Source organism: Nannobrachium achirus (genome assembly GCF_963921795.1).
Source record: "Nannobrachium achirus genome assembly, chromosome: 12".
NCBI classification, from domain to species: domain Eukaryota; kingdom Metazoa; phylum Chordata; class Actinopteri; order Myctophiformes; family Myctophidae; genus Nannobrachium; species Nannobrachium achirus.
Window position 1 is genome coordinate 27,156,413 of NC_137832.1, and position 19,174 is coordinate 27,175,586.

The 19,174-nt window shown below is 42.0% G+C and overlaps 1 protein-coding gene across 8 annotated transcripts in view; it reads left to right on the forward strand.

The window, feature by feature from the left end:
* The window catches only part of sorbs3 (sorbin and SH3 domain containing 3), a 40,904-nt gene extending 31,623 nt beyond the window's left edge, over positions 1-9,281 (forward strand). For all 8 annotated transcript variants that reach the window (XM_080739254.1, XM_080739250.1, XM_080739252.1 and 5 more), the window contains 9 exons: positions 332-420; positions 1,647-1,708; positions 2,428-2,474; positions 2,773-2,887; positions 4,761-4,886; positions 5,644-6,195; positions 6,567-6,670; positions 6,825-6,931; positions 7,624-9,281. In XM_080739254.1, the coding sequence (XP_080595380.1) occupies positions 332-420; positions 1,647-1,708; positions 2,428-2,474; positions 2,773-2,887; positions 4,761-4,886; positions 5,644-6,195; positions 6,567-6,670; positions 6,825-6,931; positions 7,624-7,685 (1,264 nt within the window). In that variant the 3' untranslated portion in view covers positions 7,686-9,281. The remainder of the gene's footprint in view (positions 1-331; positions 421-1,646; positions 1,709-2,427; positions 2,475-2,772; positions 2,888-4,760; positions 4,887-5,643; positions 6,196-6,566; positions 6,671-6,824; positions 6,932-7,623) is intronic.
* Positions 9,282-19,174: the final 9,893 nt, after the last annotated feature.

Consider the following 19,174-nt stretch of genomic DNA (forward strand, 5'->3'; position numbering starts at 1 on the left):
TCTCTTCTCCATCTAGGATATTTGTTTAAGGGACCAGACAGCATCATTACTATATATAGTTTTTTCCTTCTTCTAGCGCCACCACCAGGCCAATTTTTCCAAAACACATTTTTGGACACTGCTCCTACAGATTTTGGCCTAAAATCACGCAAAGCCGTACACAGTATCTCTGAAGTCATGTCATCAACATGGATCCCATTTCCCATATTCCATCCTGATTGGCTACGATTGCCTTCTAAAGTTTATTATGTGACGTGACGGCCGCTTATCTCCCGATTAGGGAGTCTTACTGGTTGTTATATATATGTTTTCCTCTCGTTCTCTTTCACAGCTTTTTGACAGCATCAAAGCAGCCTCTCCACCGTTCTAGTGTCCCACCATACTCTCCTGCTCAGAGGACAGCCACTGCTCCCACACATGGTAAAAATATGTGTTCTTTAGCAGAGAATGAACAATGTGCACATCAGCAGTATATTCCAGTATGTGACGTCTACATCTAATCGAGTGTTCTTCCCTATTCCCTGTAACAGACATGCAGTCTGTATTTTAGTTGAATCTCTGCCATCGTGGCTGTGTCTGAGTAGCATTAGATGGCGTAATAGTTGGGGTAACTGACTTACTGACTGACTGACTGACTGACTGACTGACTGACTGACTGACTGACTGACTGACTGACTGACTGACTGACTGACTGACTGACTGGCTGGTCAAGTAGGGGACTGCCCATACATCTGAAATCTCATTAGTCCGAATTTTGTTAGGGTTAGGTTTTAGGGTTAGTTTTAGGCATAGTTTTACTGAGGTTAGGGTTAAGGTTTGGGTTAGGTTTAGGCATAGTTTTACTGAGGTTAGGGTTAGGTTTAGGATTAGGCATAGTATTTTTCACCAGGTTAACATCACCAGATTCTGACTAATGGGATGTAGGGACAATGAGATGTCGGACCAATGCCATGGCACCGGTCAAGTAAAATCCATTACAAGTATGCTTTATGCACGGTTACATCATTACATGATTCGGTTCTTGAATGATGTTCTTCTTTCAGTTGACTTCATTCAATTGACATCCTCTGCAAGACATTTAGTTGGTACTGTAATCAAGTCTCTAATCTAATATATTTTGTAATTTTGATGAAAGTTTCCAGTAATTCAATAGAGCGCTCATGGACTCATGATTCCTTTTCACTGCCTCTGTTGTCTGCTTGACTGGTATGACAGATTGTATGAGGTTGATGCAGGCACGAAGAGGTCTCCTGGCTTTAGCATAGGAACAGAGGGTGCATGGGTGGGGAGGAAGCACCGAAACAGAGGAAAGTGGTATTTGTCCGGAAGACCTGATTAAAGATTAGCTTTATCCAATTGTTTTTCTTGGAAATTAGTCCAGAGAGAGCCAGCTGCAAACATTTGTCTACTTAACATAGCAGGCACAGGCAGTGAACAGTTTCCAACTTCAAGTTCCTTCCACCAAATGCACTTGGTAAAGCTTTGATTACTTTTTCCAGGACAACAATGGCTTCCAAAATAACGTTTGGAAAAATGTATTTAATAATGGAACCATCTTGCTGACCATTCATGTATCTTGATACACTTGAATGCTTTTAAGCTTCTATATCTGCTGTGTTTTGCCTCCACTTCACTTTGCTCTACAGTAGAACGGCTCTCGCCAGCACATGACACAATGGAGCTCCCAGCCAAGAGAGAGGAGAAGAAGGTATGTTCATGAGAACAGTGGTGTCGCACTGAATTCTGGGCCCTGGGTACTTTAACTATTGAAAAATAGGAGATATACAATCTCACAGCGCGGCACCGAGTGCAGCGCTGCGAGCTTGCAGATCTGCTTTTTTTTTATCGGGAAATTTGTGCAAGTCTTTGAATATTTAAAATCCTTCTAAGGTTTTTTGAAAAACCCATGTTTGTATGTCAGTGGCGGTCAAACTTGTGAAGGACCCCCCAAAATGATATGTATTTGGCCACGGCCCATCTCAAAATATTTAGTTCCTGGGACCCCCAGAAGCTTAAAAAATATATATAGGCCTATTCAAAGATTTGCACACGTTTTCATGACTTTTCAAAAATAGTAGATCTACAAGCTCGCAGCACAGCACTCGGTGCCGCGCTGTGAGCTTGTATATCTGTTATATTTCAATAGTTAAAGCATAAAATAATTAGGGCCCCTCCACCTTGGGCCCTAGTAACTCAGTCCCACTTTTCCCCCCTTGTGACGCCCCTGCATGAGAACATCGTAACTGAAGGTCTGGTGAAATGTGACTTTGTGGTCTGAATGAATTATTTTTATAGTGCAGTTCTAGGTGAAATTGATAAAAAATAATAAAAAATAGATTTAGTTATGTGCTCCAGTCGATGAACTGCACATTGGCAAAAGTCTCACATTTGTCTTGTGATTTTCTCTCAAACCCCTTTTTTGTACAGATGAAAGCAGCGAGAGCCAAGTTCAATTTCCAGGCCCAGTCTCCCAAGTGAGTGAAAATGTATAAGATATATATATTTATAATTTAACGTTTGCATTTGTTGAAAATAAAGAGAGAGAGAGAGAGAGAGAGAGAGAGAGAGAGAGAGAGAGAGAGAGAGAGAGAGAGAGAGAGTATAGTAGCATACTGTATAGCTGCAATATTTACATGTACAGTATTTTCTACCATTATCTGCCTACATGCAAGGTTCCCTTTTGAAACTATTGCGAAGCTTTTCTTGTAATCAAAACAGTACACCCCTCATGCAATGTATTTATTTAAAATTGCACCCCCATGCTCTTTCCAGAGAACTGACTCTGCAGAAAGGGGACATTGTTTACATTCACAGACAGGTGGATGCTAACTGGTTTGAAGGGGAGCATCATGGCAGAGCTGGCATTTTCCCCACAACCTATGTGGAGGTATGTACAGTGCAGTATGTTTATGTACAATCTTTTGAGTAAGGACTGCATTACATTGTTCCACAGCAGTGAAATATGGGATGGTACAATTAAACAGACCATGGTATATTACATCATCACACCGTTGGACCAACATGAAACAGTTACCAAATGACAACATGAAAATCATAGACATATCCCAATTAAAACAGTTTTAATAATCTATTTGCAAGGGTTATTTCCGCCTGCCCAAACAAGGTAGTTGCTATCCCTAACGCCAGGTCTCCACTGCAGCCATTGGGCGTCGTGCCGGCGTTGGACAGTGTCAAAAAATGAACGAGGCTAATTTTGAGGTTGGACGCCGTCACCGAACGTAGCGTTGTTCTTTTACGAAGCCCACTTTCTTAAAACTACATTAGCAATGCCCACTAGCTGTGCAGTGGCAGAACAAGAAAAAGGGGTTAAAATTCCAAACCAAGGTGCTCTTTGGTGCATATGAATGAATTTCATGGCAAAAATGTTAAAGGCACTCAAATTTAAAAAGCCTTTATTGTATTGGCTAATGCAAAGGCAAACATATATATCCTACTGTACAGCTATATTTTCATCCATGCCTTCCCAGCAAGCACAGTCAGGACCTGGACCAATCCGTGACCTCTCGATTGGGGCCAGATCAAGTCAAACCATGACTAGTCAGATCTGGCCTAGAATATCACCTGATTTCAACCAACATAAATACTGCCCACGAAAACGGATATCCTGGATTAATTGATTAAAGAGTTTATTAGTAGTTTGAAATATAAAAAAATAGTTTCATGTCAGCACAAATCACTGGTACAAGGTCAACTAAAAGGAGATCCTAGTTAGCTTTACAGCTTATTATTTACACAGGAACCACTTTATGTATCTCATATAACATTGAAAGACAGACGGATAGAACATAGTACTTTACATAGGATAACATCAATTACAAAAGCAGAAAATGGGGAGAAAAAAAAGGGGGGGGGGGTGGAAACATGGGGGCTTAGTCTATTTACAAGTGTCAAGTAGCAGCCGCCTGAAGGTGACTTTTCATACCAATTTTGAAGGAGGCTAGGGAAGGGCGTTCCACATGTTGGTGGTATAGCTGGAGAATGAATTCGAGCCTTTTATAGTGTTAAATCTAGGTTGATCGAGGCCAGATAAATATCATAGTCAGATATGTCCCAGAATATAACCTTACATGCTCATGTTTCAACTAACGTTACAAACAATAACAATAATGCTGTCAAACTAAAAAGTCCATATGACGTCCTGGTAATGACGTCAAGATCATCCCCATATGGGCTGTGATCTGGCCTAGTTCTGAACGTCACTGGAGTCACCGGTGACTTGCAAGGTTACCCCTTATCCCTAAACTTTGCCTATTTTTACAAATTTGAAAAACATTTTAAATAGTTCAACTAGCCGATCTACATCGACCGAGGGTAACAGAGTACATCGACACATCGGGATGTGGGGTAAGGCATGGACGAAAATAGAGCACTATTGTGTAGGCCTACCTATGCGAATGCACACAGCCTTCATCGGAGTAGCACAGTGACTTGGCAAAACATAGCAACACATTTGCTTCCGGTTTGTGCCCAGGGTTAACAGGGTTTTTTCTTGGCCACGGAGTGTACTGTACAAAGGCAGACTTCATAGCCAAGGTATATACCTAACAACCAGTCAGATTGAGTGATTTGATCAACCGTTTCATAATGTCCAGGGCACAATACTTATGATTTATAAAAGATGAATGGATGGATAAAAGTAATTGCGATATTATATTGTAGATTGTACAATTTCAATTACATAGGTGTGGGTAACATAATGTGCGTCATTTAAATAGCCTACGGTATGTCGTCCTGCACAGATTCTGTCCCCTACAGAGAAACCTACTCCCATCAAGTCACCGACCATCCAGGTGTTAGACTATGGGGAGGCTGTGGCTCTGTACAACTTCAATGCTGACCTACCCGTGGAGCTGTCCTTTCGCAAGGTGAGCATTGACTGTTTATAGCATCTACTGTATCATGTGTGTTATATAATCTGTCATGGGGCTCAACTGGATGACACAAACTGGCAATTAAGGATGACGTTATTAATTCACAAATGTACTCACTTACTTTAGATACATTTGCAAATAGCCTTCTAAACTTGAGATGATGCTTCGGGGTTGAAATGATCCCCTAATGCATCGGTTCTCAACCTGTGGGTCGTTATTTTGAGGGGTCCCCAAATGATTTAACTTAGTGTGCAACGTTGTTTTCTCACTTAACAGTAATCAAACCAACATAAAGTTTAAGTGTATAGAGGTTATCTGCACATTTCTAAAGTGTCAATTGGAGGACTTTTTAACTCATTTGTAGCCGATCCCGAGTCGAGTATACTCGAGTATACTCCGCGGACGGAGCAGGCGGCCGGCAGCTTGGACTTTTAACCCTTTATGCACTAAATGGGTTAATACCTCTAAAATTACAAATTGAACATTGTCCAAATTGTCAAATATAAGAGGCAGAAATTGTGAAAATAGACGATCTACATGCTCGAGCATATAGATCTGCTATTTTCACAATAGAACCGTGTTATACAAAATGTAATGCCTCAACTCTTAGTGCTCGTCAGGGTGGGTGGGGGTTTAACTGGGGTCCCCAGTTAAAATGTTATTATTTTGGTTGTCGCAGAATCAAAAGGTTGAGAACCACTGCCCCAAGGTACGTTGTGTTTCTCATGCAACGTATGCTGTTGTCCTCTAGGGAGAGATGATCAGTGTGACCAGGCGTGTCGACGACCAGTGGCTAGAGGGAAGGATCCCAGGCACCAGCCGGAGTGGCATCTTCCCGGCCAACTATGTCCAGGTCAACAAGATGCCCCGCACCAAATACTCCACTGACGAATACTCCTCGGGCCCCTTGTCTCCTGGCTCTCCTGGGCCCCAAAGTCCAGGACGCCCGCTCCACTCACCCTGCCCCCGGTCACCGCTCTCCCCTCTCACCCCCACCTCCCTCAGCCCCGAACCCAGTCACTCCCCCCTGAAGCCGTCCTCACCCGTCCCGTACGGCTGCGCGGGTTCACAGTCACGCTCGCCCACCCAGACATCCGCATACAGGGAAACAGCCAGTGTCAGGCTTCACGGCACCCCCAACCCCGCTTCACCCAACAGCCAGAATAGCCACTGGGGCGGATCGTATTCAGCTAACCAGAACTCTGTGGCCAGAGCTGTCTCACCTTCTGCTCTGCCATCGGCATCTCTGCACAGAGTAGGAGCAGACACAACCTCCACCTCCAGATACACTGATAGCACACAGGTCTGCACCCCCTGCTTTACGGTAGAAAGGCACTCTGCATGATCACGCTTTTAAACTGAGTATAATTGGCGGCTTTCGTTCCAAACTGTTACATATCGAAAACAGCAATATTTGCTACCTGATATTACAATCATTATAATATATTTAAAAAACAACAATGATTATATTCTCAAAATCAAAACTATTTTGAAAAGCAAAGGTGTAGATTAAATTAAATGTCATCCATAACTTCTGGCAATGATTTATCTTTTTTATTATTTAATAGTGGATTATTTTTGTGTTGTCCAAGTAGTGGATGGAAGTACGGTTACTCGCCAGTTCCTAATATCACATTTTCATAATGCATCAAATAAAGTTTCCATTTCTTCTAGGGTGGAATAGCAAAACAAGATGCTCAGTCTAATCCACATGTAAACTCATTGCCCAAAATACAAGTGTCTAATAACACTGGGTCGGCAGTGGTTCCACACCAACCGTAAGTGTATGATATTTCTTTATTTCATAATTTATGTATTTATTTACTTTAAACCAAAACCATGTGATTTGTTGTACAGTTTCAATCAATGCATTGCAGCCTCACTGAATCAGTAATTCAAGCCAATTGTTTGGTTCTGTGTTCTCCAATTCAGATTCAAAGCTGTTTACAACTATAAACCACAGAATGCGGATGAGTTGGAATTGAGAGAAGGAGACATTGTTCAAGTGATGGAGAAATGTGATGATGGCTGGTTTGTAGGTAAGGAGCTAATTTGTGACATTTTAATACCAAAATGTGTATGAGTCTCCCCTCTAGTGGACGCAATGGAATATTACAGGACTTACTTGCAATTCTGACATGGACTATAAAGGCCGGTCCATACTTTGACCGAAATGTTCGGTGAGTTGGACTTTCCAACATGCAAATTATCCGAACTCTCATTCGGTCTAATGCTTTTCAGAAGTCGCGAGTGACGTCATTTTGTAGTCGAACCGGACCTTTTGACCGAAAAGGGCGGTTTCGGTCAAAGTATGGACAGGCCTTTATGCACACACTGTAGAACAGGGGTTCCCAGATATTTTGTGTCTTCCCGGGACCCAAACGTACTAAAACATTTTATGACGTAACCAGCCCTATTTCATAATCAAAATAGAAAATCTGAAAGCTCACAATGTGTCACCCATGATGCAATTTGATGTGAGCTTGTAGATCTGCTAGTTTCACTATTTCAAAAATAAAAATCAATTCATGGATTAATTTCAGGGGGAATATTTATGGAAATCTTTTGAATTAATTTTCTCTTGACCCATAGAAATGGTTTAGTGACCCAAAACTTTTTTTTAAGTAACTGTTTCCAGTGACAATATGTTTTGGTATTCATGTGTATCCTCAATCTTGTTCTCCTTTGTATTGCATTATTTTCACTTTTTCCACAATCCGTTTCTCCCCAGGTACGTCAGAACGGACTCGTGCCTTCGGGACTTTCCCCGGGAACTATGTAGCACCTGTTTGAGTCCCACACTTCCTGCCTGCCCACACAGCCAGCCACCTGGGCCGATAAGATTTAGTCCAGTGTGCTTTAAACAGCAAGCTAATCACCTCAGCCTTCATGACCGAGCCTTGCTCTGCACTTCAACACTTCCTGTAGCACCCACCCGGCACTCCCAAACCTGGTTTTGTCTGCAGGCCTGCATGTTCACTCTGACCAGAGATCAGCACAGCTGCTCTGCTCTGTTTCCCAGAAGCAGAGGTGAAAGCAGGAACATTGCGTGGTTTCTCACCTCACCTCTTTGCATGTGTGTGTGTGCGTGCGGGTGTGTGTGTGCGTGCGTGTGTGTGCGTGTGTGTGTGTGTGTGTGTGCGCGCATGTGTGTGCGCGCTCGTGCGTGTGTGTATAGCCTGTGTGCATGCGTGAGCGTCCGCGTTCCACAGAGCCTTGGCATGTGGATCACACGCACAGTGTACACCACTTGAGAGGAAAGGGTGAATACTGATGAGGCTGTTTTAAGAAACAAAGGAAGGATTTTTTGGGGTCCCTCAACTATTTGCAGCTGGAGGAAATTTGACTTTCTGCCTCAAAAGGACAACAACACTCCTCATGTGGTCATATCATATTTCCCTCACACAGTGTGCGTGTGTGTGCTCGCAGTATGACGCTGAAGACTGCTTTTCTGTCACCAAGTGTGCCATGGCAAATCGCAAAATGCCCGTGATGAGTGCTACTTTAAAATGTTTTCCCCAAAACTTTATTTCAGATCTTTGAAAATATCCTGTGTGAATTGGAGGCTACGTACAGCAACGTGACCACCACAACTTTGTGCTTTAAATAGTAAGAACAGATGGCTTCACTGATGATGTCTGTTAAGCTTCCAGCGTTCCATAAAACTATGTTTGAGCAAATTTAATTAGTGCCGAAATCAGTCTTAAAGTTATTTATTCTATAATATGGCATTTCGTCTTCATCAGTTCTGTTTAGGAATGTCCTCCACAAGCATAGGAATGTCAAATTCTAATGTAGAGGGGAAATGCCAAACAGAAGGAAAATGACCTGGTTGTACGAATATTTAAGATGTCTGATATTCTGATTCAAAGGCAAAACATCTGTCCGATCACACTAACAACTGTCCATCCATTTGACTACAATCTAGATAAACCGTCCACAGCAAATGAATGGCTTCCTAATGTATTCCTTTTTAAATGTTTGTATTAATTGTAACATTTCACTAGATTACTTTTAGAAACACAATCCAAACTGCTACTGTATTGTTCTGCTGCAAACTGTGTTTGCTATTACTGTTTTTCACAGCACTTTCTTTGCTTATCAATTTAACACTCACACTAGGCCAAAATAAATAAATAAATCGGCCATGTTGATGGCAAGACTGACATGTAAATCTATTAAGAAATCCTACCATGAAGTCAATTTGCAATGTCAATTTCACTGTAAAATGATTCTTCGTGTAGTAGACACAAAAGATGATTGTACAGTCTTTAAGCCTTTGTTTTCTTTTAAATTAAAAGTATAATATATTTTTCTCATAAAACTATGTATTTCAATATATGGTACGCATACGTTTTTGTAATAATTTGAATAAAAATTACAGAGTGATATCAAATATGGTGATGTAGTTGTATTTGATTATTGTGTTACTATTAGGCAACAGCTGGCAGACATAGCCCAAGTATCAGAAGAGTACGCCATCTAGTGGGCAGTAGTCAGACAAATTAACGGCAGCAACTTTGAGTGCGTGAGAGTGAATGAGAATGATATAAATAATAAATCCCTGTGGATTTACATAAATAGGCTATGTTATTAACAGGTAATACTGAAGGATACAGGTTGAGTGGGAACCTAAACATGGGCACCTCAGATAAATTGGCATTTTTTTTTTATTTTTTTTTACTTTGACCATGCACAGTAGTCTCATAATTATCAGACTAAATGTAGGCCTACCCTTCTACTTCTTTTATGTCCATGACTGTCTATCCACGGGTTTTGTAGCAATTTGAAGCAATTGCAGAAATATTAGGCCTTAATGTAGCTTTTTTTTCTCTCTTTTGTCCCTTCTTTTTAAGGATGCAACATCCAATGTTGCAGGAATAGATTACTAGGCTTGCCTTTATGTTCAGAACTATTACAACAACGCGCCTGTAGGTGGCGCACCGAGACAAAACGCAAAATAGGAAGGCGTTTTGAAATAGATGGCTCAATTATCATCAGCCTGGTACCACCTTCCCCTTCATGTTGACACGCCCCGCGTTAGAGTCTCTGTCAATGGGTTTATTTTGATAACAGCACGTGGCAAAGTGAGCTCATCCCCCTGCCGTGTGTGTGCGGGTCTCCACAGGTGGCTTTGTGCGTGTCACTCATTCTCAACTCTGTGTCGGAACTGGAAGCGGCATCATAAAAGAGGTCCACAGGTTGGTTGGTTGCTCGGCGTTGGTTTGGTCGGATCCGTGGATACGTTACAGCTGGGGGATTTACTGAGCCTCACCTCCCGTTATATTTACATCTGGAGGCGACTAACTGGACTCTCACGTTCTCCTCCTGTGCGCGTTACGTTGGAGCGCTCAGAGCGGTTAAGGACCCGCAGGTGTAAAGGCACGGTTCTGTTCATCCTGCAGTAGTCAACACTAACTTTGGTAAGTAGCCTAGACTTATTGAAATGTATTAAGGACGGGCAAATTATACATCCAGTGTTGGGAAAAGTACTCACATATTTTACATAAGTAAAAAGTATCAATACAGCTATCTAGTTACAAGTGAAAGTCTGGCATGTAGCCTACTTGAGACTGTGGGACCGTACCTATGTTCCCCAGGTTATATGTTCCCCACTTTTTTACTACCTAAACCTACCCCTACCCGTCCCTAACCTCACTAAAACTAATGCTGAGGTGGGGAACATAGAACCTGGGGAACATAAGGTGGACCCCTGAGACTGTCTTGAGTATACAAAAGTGTTGGCATCAAAATGGGTTTAAAATATCAAAAGTAAAAAAAAAAAAAAAAAAGTAGTGGAGTAATAGTACAATATTTTCCTCAAAGATGTACTGGAGTAGAAGTAAAAGTACTGAAATAGCCTAGTAGCCTACTTAATATACTTAGTTACTTTACACTACTGCTTATTGAAATGTATTGATGGCAAATTACATCTCATCAATCATACAGATTTTTTTACAGAAGTTTCCGAAGTATTGATGTGATTTGACATAACTGATGAAATGCAGCAATACATTGGACCAGAGCATAACAAGAGCAATCATATTTTGGTTTGACATTTAATTAGCTTCTTAAGGCCTAAGCTCTTTAATCATGTGGTAAACATTGGAGCAGAGCAGCAATGCATGCTTGATTATGATGGATGCTGAGCATAGGCTTAGGCTACAGTTAATAGTGTTTGGCACCCACACAGGAGGTGTCTGCTCTGCCTTGGCCAGTGATACAGAAGATGCATGAAATTAAAGTATTTTTTATGCAATTCATCCAAGAACGGTAGGTTACACACGTAAACCCCACAGCAGCCTTTCACCACACACCACAGAAATGCTTTCTAACTTCCTACGTCACAAAGTGCTCCACTGTTTTGTTAAATCTTGAAATCCAAGGCAGATGGCCATGCATCTTGTGCCCATATTAAATCATCATTATGATTAAGAATGGGTTCACGGGCCAGGTGGATTCTACAGGGAACAAGATGCTATTCGTGTCAAATTAGCTTAACTTGGTATGCTGTTATCTTCCCATTTTATCCGTTTTTAATCAGCAAAAATATTGTTCAAGTTCAAAAGCCACCTCCTTTGGAATGTGTGTGTTTTTCCATTGTTCAAGTCTCCAGGCAGGTCACTTCAAGTGTTTAGAAATAAACATACCTGGGTGGTAGTGTGTTTGGCAGGTGGGAAAGTACTTAAGATGTCTCTCAGGGTTCATGTGTTCCCAGCCCCCCTGACTGCTGTTTGTGTATGGGTCTTTCCTCCATTGTGCTTGTGCCCTGCTGCCTTTTCATGTGTGCAGTGCTCCAAACTCCCCTCCGCTCAGTTCCAATTGTGCCTGTTTCCTGATGGCTTTGCCTTTTTGAACGCACTGTACTGTTCCAACTCAGAACTGCAACCATGCAGGGACTGATGTCGTTTTTTTTTTGTAAAGATTAAGGCAGTAAGTTGCCTTTTTTCCTTTAGCAAATAGGATGAGTGCCAACTCATTAAGCCTTCGACTCCGGGAAGACTGAAGTTTTCCATTTGTTAAATTGTTTGACAATTCTTCCTGTTGAAGTTTGGATCGAAGCGACAGCATTGCTCCACCCCCTATTCTACAATTTCTTGGGGTTTTGGTTTGTTTTTACCCCAGAAAGTTGTTAAGCTTTCACTAAATACTACTGAGGTCATATGACAGACAGATTGTTTTTTCTCTCACTGGAAATAGGAACTTGTGTTTGTATCAGGCTGTGTGAGATTTTTTTTTCGCAGTCTGAAAGATGAAAGTCTTTCTCGTTGCTCGCACTTGTCATTTAGAGCTCTGTGGTTTTCCAACTTATGTGAGGCTAGAGAATTTCACTATGGTGTTGACTGTTGGGTTGTTATTTTTTTCACATCAACTTCTCTAGGAACTGAGTGAGATGAGCTGGCAAAAAAACAGACCCTTCTCCTTCCTCACCACACTTCTAACCAAGCATCAAAGACTGTGATAGTGCTGAGAGATGCATGGTTGCAACAGGATATGTGTAGAGCACCCGTGTGATGAACTTGAACACGGTGGTGGTGGTGGTGGTGGTGGTGGTGGGTGGCTGAACTTCTCTGTGCCTGCCTTTTGTTGAGCTGAGCCCTAATGGTGCATGTACTGCAGGGGAGGAGGAGGTGGTTTGATTTGGCCTGATTGCTGACTGAGCGGCCGAGAGTGGAGTGTGTTTAGTGTGAACAGATGTAACATGATCTCCAAATGATAATGATGATGATGATGGTGCTCAGAGCGATAAAGTGGAGCCAGTGCTCTGGTGCTTTCCTTGTCCCGCTCCACACTGCACACTTCACAAAGGACACAATACATTCTGCTGGAGCAGGGAAAAGCCCGCCCCTCTGCAGTGGCCCTAGTCAATAACTGTACCAGTATAGTATAATGAAATAAAATCACAAAAGTATGTATTAATTATGTATTATTGAAAAGACGTGGGTTTATTAGCAACCACAGTTTAGAAAATGTAATTGTCAATGTGATCTCATGTCAACCGACACCCTTTTATTCTCATTGCCTTAGTGATGGTAACTATATTTGCATGGGTGTGATTGGAAATTCCACTCCATTCATCATCATAGGGGGAGAGGTTTGCCATTGCATTCCTGTCTTTCTATTCAGAGGGCGTGTGTCCGGCAGGTACCCATCCCTTGGAAGCAGCCCTCAGGTAGGTAGAGCCCTTCCCAAACGTGCAGGTCAGAGCCGCCAGCTGAACAATATCACTCACACTGGCAACCAGGACTGTCACACTGCCAAATGGCTGCAAACAAGAGATTCGCTAAGTGTGATTCATTCAAAGAACATTCCCCTGCAGCCATGGTGGTGAATCTGGAGTGTTCCTTCACATCAAAGTTCAGCCAGAGCTTTCACTAGGATGAATTGCATCTGCTTTGTTAATCAAGCCACTCTCTGTTGTACTAGCACACTGGGAGTAATTTGTTATACGTTTTGATCCAGTGGACTTTCCTCCCTGCGCTACAGGATAAGAGGAGCAGCCTGCATACAGCATGGTTCTCTGTACGATCAAGAGAAAGTTGAGCAGTTGGATCCAGGCTGCAGTCCCAACGAAGTTAGTCAGACATGTTCATATCTAGTGCTTCTTAACATTTCTAAGTCTCAACCGTCCCATATTTCTGTTGTTAAGTTCTGTGTTAACATCAGCTAAATAATGAGTGTGACCTTTACAGTTCCATTTTTGCACTGCCAGGGAATGAACCCTATGGGTTTGCATTTAGTTTGTAGTCCAACATACTGTACTGTACATGTTTCCTTCAGATTAAACACACAAACTTTGTTGTTGATAGCAACCTTGTAGATAATTATTAAGTCATTCTATAACGTTGTTATTAGCATTACTGGTATTGCTATGGTTAAGCATTCATAAGGTCTACTATTTTCTATAATTGGGATGTGGTGACTTACTGATGAACCTAAAACCTCACCATGGGCGTGTGAGAGTCATTTTGCCCATACTTACCTCTTCTAAATTGCACACAATTTCACAGACTTGTTTTGGCACGTTTCATTCACTCATCCAAAATGACGTCTTCTTCAAGTCATGGTAAACATAGATTAGGCAATTACTCTAAGGCTCATTCAGTTTGTTTATACTTGATCAGATACGTAATGTTTCATATAAAAGTTTGTGTGTTTAGTAGTACTACAAATAATTTCAATTACAGTTCCAATAGATTTCCCATACCTCCCTTTTTCTTTATAGAGTGTAAGCAAAAAATCGGATTACGGATTATAGGCCCCCGAAGCCCAGGTCTATGCATGTTGGAGCAGTGAAAACTTGAAGTCAGTGTTTGCAGACGACTGTTCATCTTTCTCATGCCTCTACTGTCTCTTTGGCATGCCAAGCCCATATCTCAAATTCATGACAAGTGCCTTCGGGCGTTTAGAAGTGGTCCATGCAAGTGTGACATGCTCTTTCCTTAGAGAGCGGCAGTACAGTAATATGTTGTCCTACTTGGAACCTGACATGTAGTCTTTCCCAAGTGCAGCTCTGCCTCTTTTATTTCCATTACCTTTTATCAAACTCATTATTCACCTTTGACTCTCTCATAAAGCCAGCCACCTAATTCAATGCCTTCATAATGGTGTGATCGAGACCATGGAAAATAGTCCCCTTGGAGCCAGTTTAGACCATGCTGGATCCAGTTTACTCCATGCTGTCACTGTGTTCAAAGTATGTGGGAAACAAGTCCAAGGTGTAATTAGTCAGAAGTGAGAGTATTTCACTGGACCTACCAGATTCCTGGTCTTAATTGCCCCCCCTCCCCCTGTGTACCGAATGAGTGCTGACATGTGAGCCAGAGGAATGACTGCATGACTACAATTCCTCCCTATTGTTTGTGTGGGAGTGTTTAATTGTGCTGCCAAATCGGCATGGCAACAAAAGCATGGGGATGTCACTGAAATGGAAAGCACCTTTAGGTTATTGTTTATGTGGGTTGGCACTTATTCAGTGTGTTTCTCCAGCAGAAGGTTTCCATCAGCGTTCAGTTTATTGTTTTTTTTAGAAAGCCCATAAACAGGTATTTAGCCGCTATCTGTAAAGCTTAACAATACCAGAAGCTGAGACCTTCCGCGCAAAATCCTGCAAAATCCTGCAAAATCCTGCAAAGTGTTGATGTAACTCTCATTTACACTGTCAAAGTTAAATTGACACTCAGGACTTGCATGTGAAGCCTCAATGTCACCCCTGTACTTTCACACTGTCTGCCACTAGCAGCTTTATGATGTGTGGAGTTGTAAAATGCATCATGCCACGATGCCTGGTTGGATAAGGAGTTACCAAGGCACATTGGACTAATTGAGATCCCCTTGAGGCTTGGGAACCTTTGGGTGTCTGTTCCCCCTGTCATTATCCCAGATCCAATAACAGCATTCATTTCTCAAGGCCACAGCAATTAACTAGGCCCTAATGATGGAAAGCCCAGTAACCTTGCTAATTGTCCCAGTCTGCTAATGACTAACTGGTTCCCTCCCCTGCCTGTCCCAAACACTTGTGGAATGTACAACCATGACTCCCAGTGGGCCCGGCGTTGAGTGGGAGGGAGGGTGTGTGTAGTAGCTGATGTCCTAGACCTAGATCATACTGTACATGGGCAACTGGCGGCCCGGGGGCCACATGCGGCCCCCACCTTCACTTAATGCGGCCCTCAGGTTAATACCGGAATACTGATATCTATACTATAATTTTGCGAATGTCTGAGTGAGTGAGTGTCTGTCTGTCTGTCTGTCTGTCTCAGCGTTTCTCCTCGGTGGCTGGAGCAATTGATCTGAAATCGCATCACCATCAGCATATGAACACACCTGACATAACTGTGAAGCCCGTTTGACACTTTCACAAATCGTATGCTGTATATTAGCATTTTTATGGTGTATCTATATCTATTTAGCCCACAGTACCTTTTGTGACCACACATGTTAAGGGAGGGGCGCTGTTGTTCAGGCCATGCACAATCACACACAAACCCACACACACACACACACACACACACATACACACACATGGGGGGGGGGGGGGGTGCAGGCAGGCGGGCGGGGGGGGGGGGGGGGGGGGGGGTTCTGGCCCTGTTACAGATGATGTCCAAAAATCATGCAGATCGGTACACAGTATCTCTGTAGCCGTTAAATGGAACGGGTATTTCTTACATTGATGCTCCTACATATTAGCATGCAAGCACCAGTTAAAGTTACTTTCCATCCCTCATATACTGTGTGCACAGTGCACATCCCATAACCCACACACTGCACATCATTTCGGAGCTCATATCTTTGAACGGGTAAGGGCTAGTATTATTGATTTCAGGTGTTACAATTCCAAACATGACCTGCTTTAATTCCATCAGTCTATATTAGTAGCTTAATGACTATTATAGTAGTATTAAAATGTATTTTTTTTTTTATGTCCAATGTATTTGTATTTAGGTTCATGAAGTTAACATGAGTATATAACTAAATGAAATTGAAATTAAATCAAAATGTTACATTTCAGGATTCCAATTAAAAAATAACAAAAAATAATTCAGGATTCCAATTCAAAAGAGGCAAAAATAGACTATCTACAAGCTCAAAAAGCATCACAGCGTGATGCGTTTTGAGCTTGTAGATCAGCCATTTTTGCTTCTTTTCTATGATATATGACAAAGTAGGATGTAGCAATATGCAATGTGGCCCTCTGGAGTGAAGGTGGAAATATAGTGGCCCTCGCCATCATCAAATTTGCCCACCCCTGTCCTATATCCTTACTGCAGCCGAAATCAGCGACAACAAAGTGTTGTTTATATAAAACATTTTTACTTTTGTTGAGCACAACACTTTGTTGCCTGAGGCTTATCAGGGAATTCTGCTCGGGTCTGTGATCCCAGCATCCGCTTCTCAACCCACATAACACCATCACATATTATCTGGGAGGGACTTGGCAGTATCTTCTGAAAACTGCAAAATGAAATGCAACATATTTTTGTTTTCCAAGGATGTTTTATTTTTTGTGTACATATTTCATTAGGACACTGATTCAACTTACTAGTCACAGAGGGCATGTAACTATTTTGTAATTCTGTAGATAAGCTTCCATTAAGTAGGAGAGTGAGCTTTGCATTGTCATCAATTTCTGCAGTATGAGACTGTAATCCAGTGATTACGGTACAATACAAGGACAACTAACACTTACAATCTGGCCCACTACCACATGCTCAAGATTCCAAAAGATGACCAGATGTCGAAATATTATATTATTTGATGACATATGCCTGCTGCTTCTGAACTATTATTTTGCGTGTGGATCAAGGCCAGCATACTGTAGCAGCAATCACATGTCTCCATAGCAAAGCAGTACAAATGCATCAAAGCCAAGGGTCAGTTTCTAAACTGATGTTAAGCAATAGTGGTTGTAATACTGGATAGGCTATTGTATTGGTTGCATCAGGCAGGCACCCTGTTAGCCACAATACTTGATGGTATTATCTGCTGCCTTTTACTTTATCTTTTTACAATAATATTGCATAAGCACACATTTTCTTAGTGGTTCAATTTCTGAAACAAGTATGCGTATGCACACAGATGCAGAGATGTTGGATGGTCCGCGTCCTGCGTCAGATACGCATTCACGTCACCAGATACGCATTCACGTCACCGTTGCGGGGTCCCGAGACGCACAAGCGATGTTGTTGCCAAGCTGCCATCAGAGTCCATGTTAAAAATAATTTGCGTGGGCGCCTGGTGGCCTAGTGGACCAGGCGCATACCATATAGGCATTGCCATTTCGGCATCAATGCCTGTCGGCGTCGCTGGTTCGATTCCCGATCCGGCCGACCTTTGCCGCATGTCACTCCCTGTCTCTCCCCCATTTCCTGTCAGTCTACTCTCCTATCCAATAAAGGCAAAAAGCCCAAAAACAAATCTTAAAAAAAATATATATATATAATTTGCGCCGCGTCGCTGTAAAAAACATTTAAAAGGTCCACAGACACCACCATTGTTCATTGGGGAAGATATCCTACTTTACCCTACGTTATCAAAAAAAGTAAAAAATAAAATCTGCGTAGAAATAGTCTTAAACAAGATGGAAACAAGATAAAAACAATAATAGTGATCGCCCCACAGCGATTTTGCGCATGCGTGTGTCAGGGTAACCGAATTCTTTAGGGGCACGTGTTTTAGCGCAGCACCGGACCGCTTCCAGACCGTAGCGATATAGAGTGTTCGGTGCTACACCAAAACAGGTACCCCTAAAGAGTTCGGTTCCATAGAACGGCGCTGTAATGAGACTCTTCTCTACGCAGGGACATGCGCAGACCTGAGTGCTGAAACTAGTGCAATCTCCGAAAATGTCTTAAATTAAAAATAAACTGTGATTGTTGTTATAGTGGTGTAAAATGCCACTAATGCCACCAATTTTGTCAAATGTGTGTACATCTAATGATTATGACCGTTCTACCTGTGCTTCATCTCAAGGTACTATAATAGTTTAGATTATTTCATACATTTTTATGTTTCGTGTAATATAAACAATGTAAAGATTTAAAACGGTTCAGACCAGGGCAGGAATTTCATGAAGGCCATGGCCGCCGTTGACCCTCTGTTTGGCCTTGTGCCCCTCAAACCAATGGCATGACCTGAGGCCACCCAGCTGACTGTACCACTTTCTCCTCTCTCTCTTTCTGGTCAATATGTAGACACCAATGTCTTTTGTTGAGATTCTGAGTCCCCATCTTTAAACCAATCCAGTGACTTAGATTGGTGTAGAGCTGAGCATGGATGGATCAGATTGTAAATACTTAAGTTCAACAAAATCTTTCAATGGACTAAAATCTTGTTTTATTTGATGTCCTTCTGGCATTTGGCCTTTGTGCCCTCAAAAGATGGACAACACCAAAGGCCAGCGGCCTTGCCCCTAAAATGATGAAATTCCAGGCCTGGTTCAGACACATTTTCTACATGAATATAACCATATTATAAACATATAAGATGAAACACAAGTTAAACGCTGCACTTTGTCAAAAATGACACATTTTATTATGACTCTGTGGGAATAAAATGTCCCTAGGAACCATCCAAAAGACCACCCTCGGGCCTTGGGACCCATTACATTGAAAACCTAGCAACATCACTGCAGATGTTTGAGAACCAGTGCCCTGTCAGTTAGGGCAGTTTTTAGTTTGTTACTAAAACCCAATCAGTGCAAAACTCAATCAGTGCACGACAATCACACGTATATCTTAGGTCTAGGCTGTAAAAAGAAACTTTACTCATGTTAGGACTAG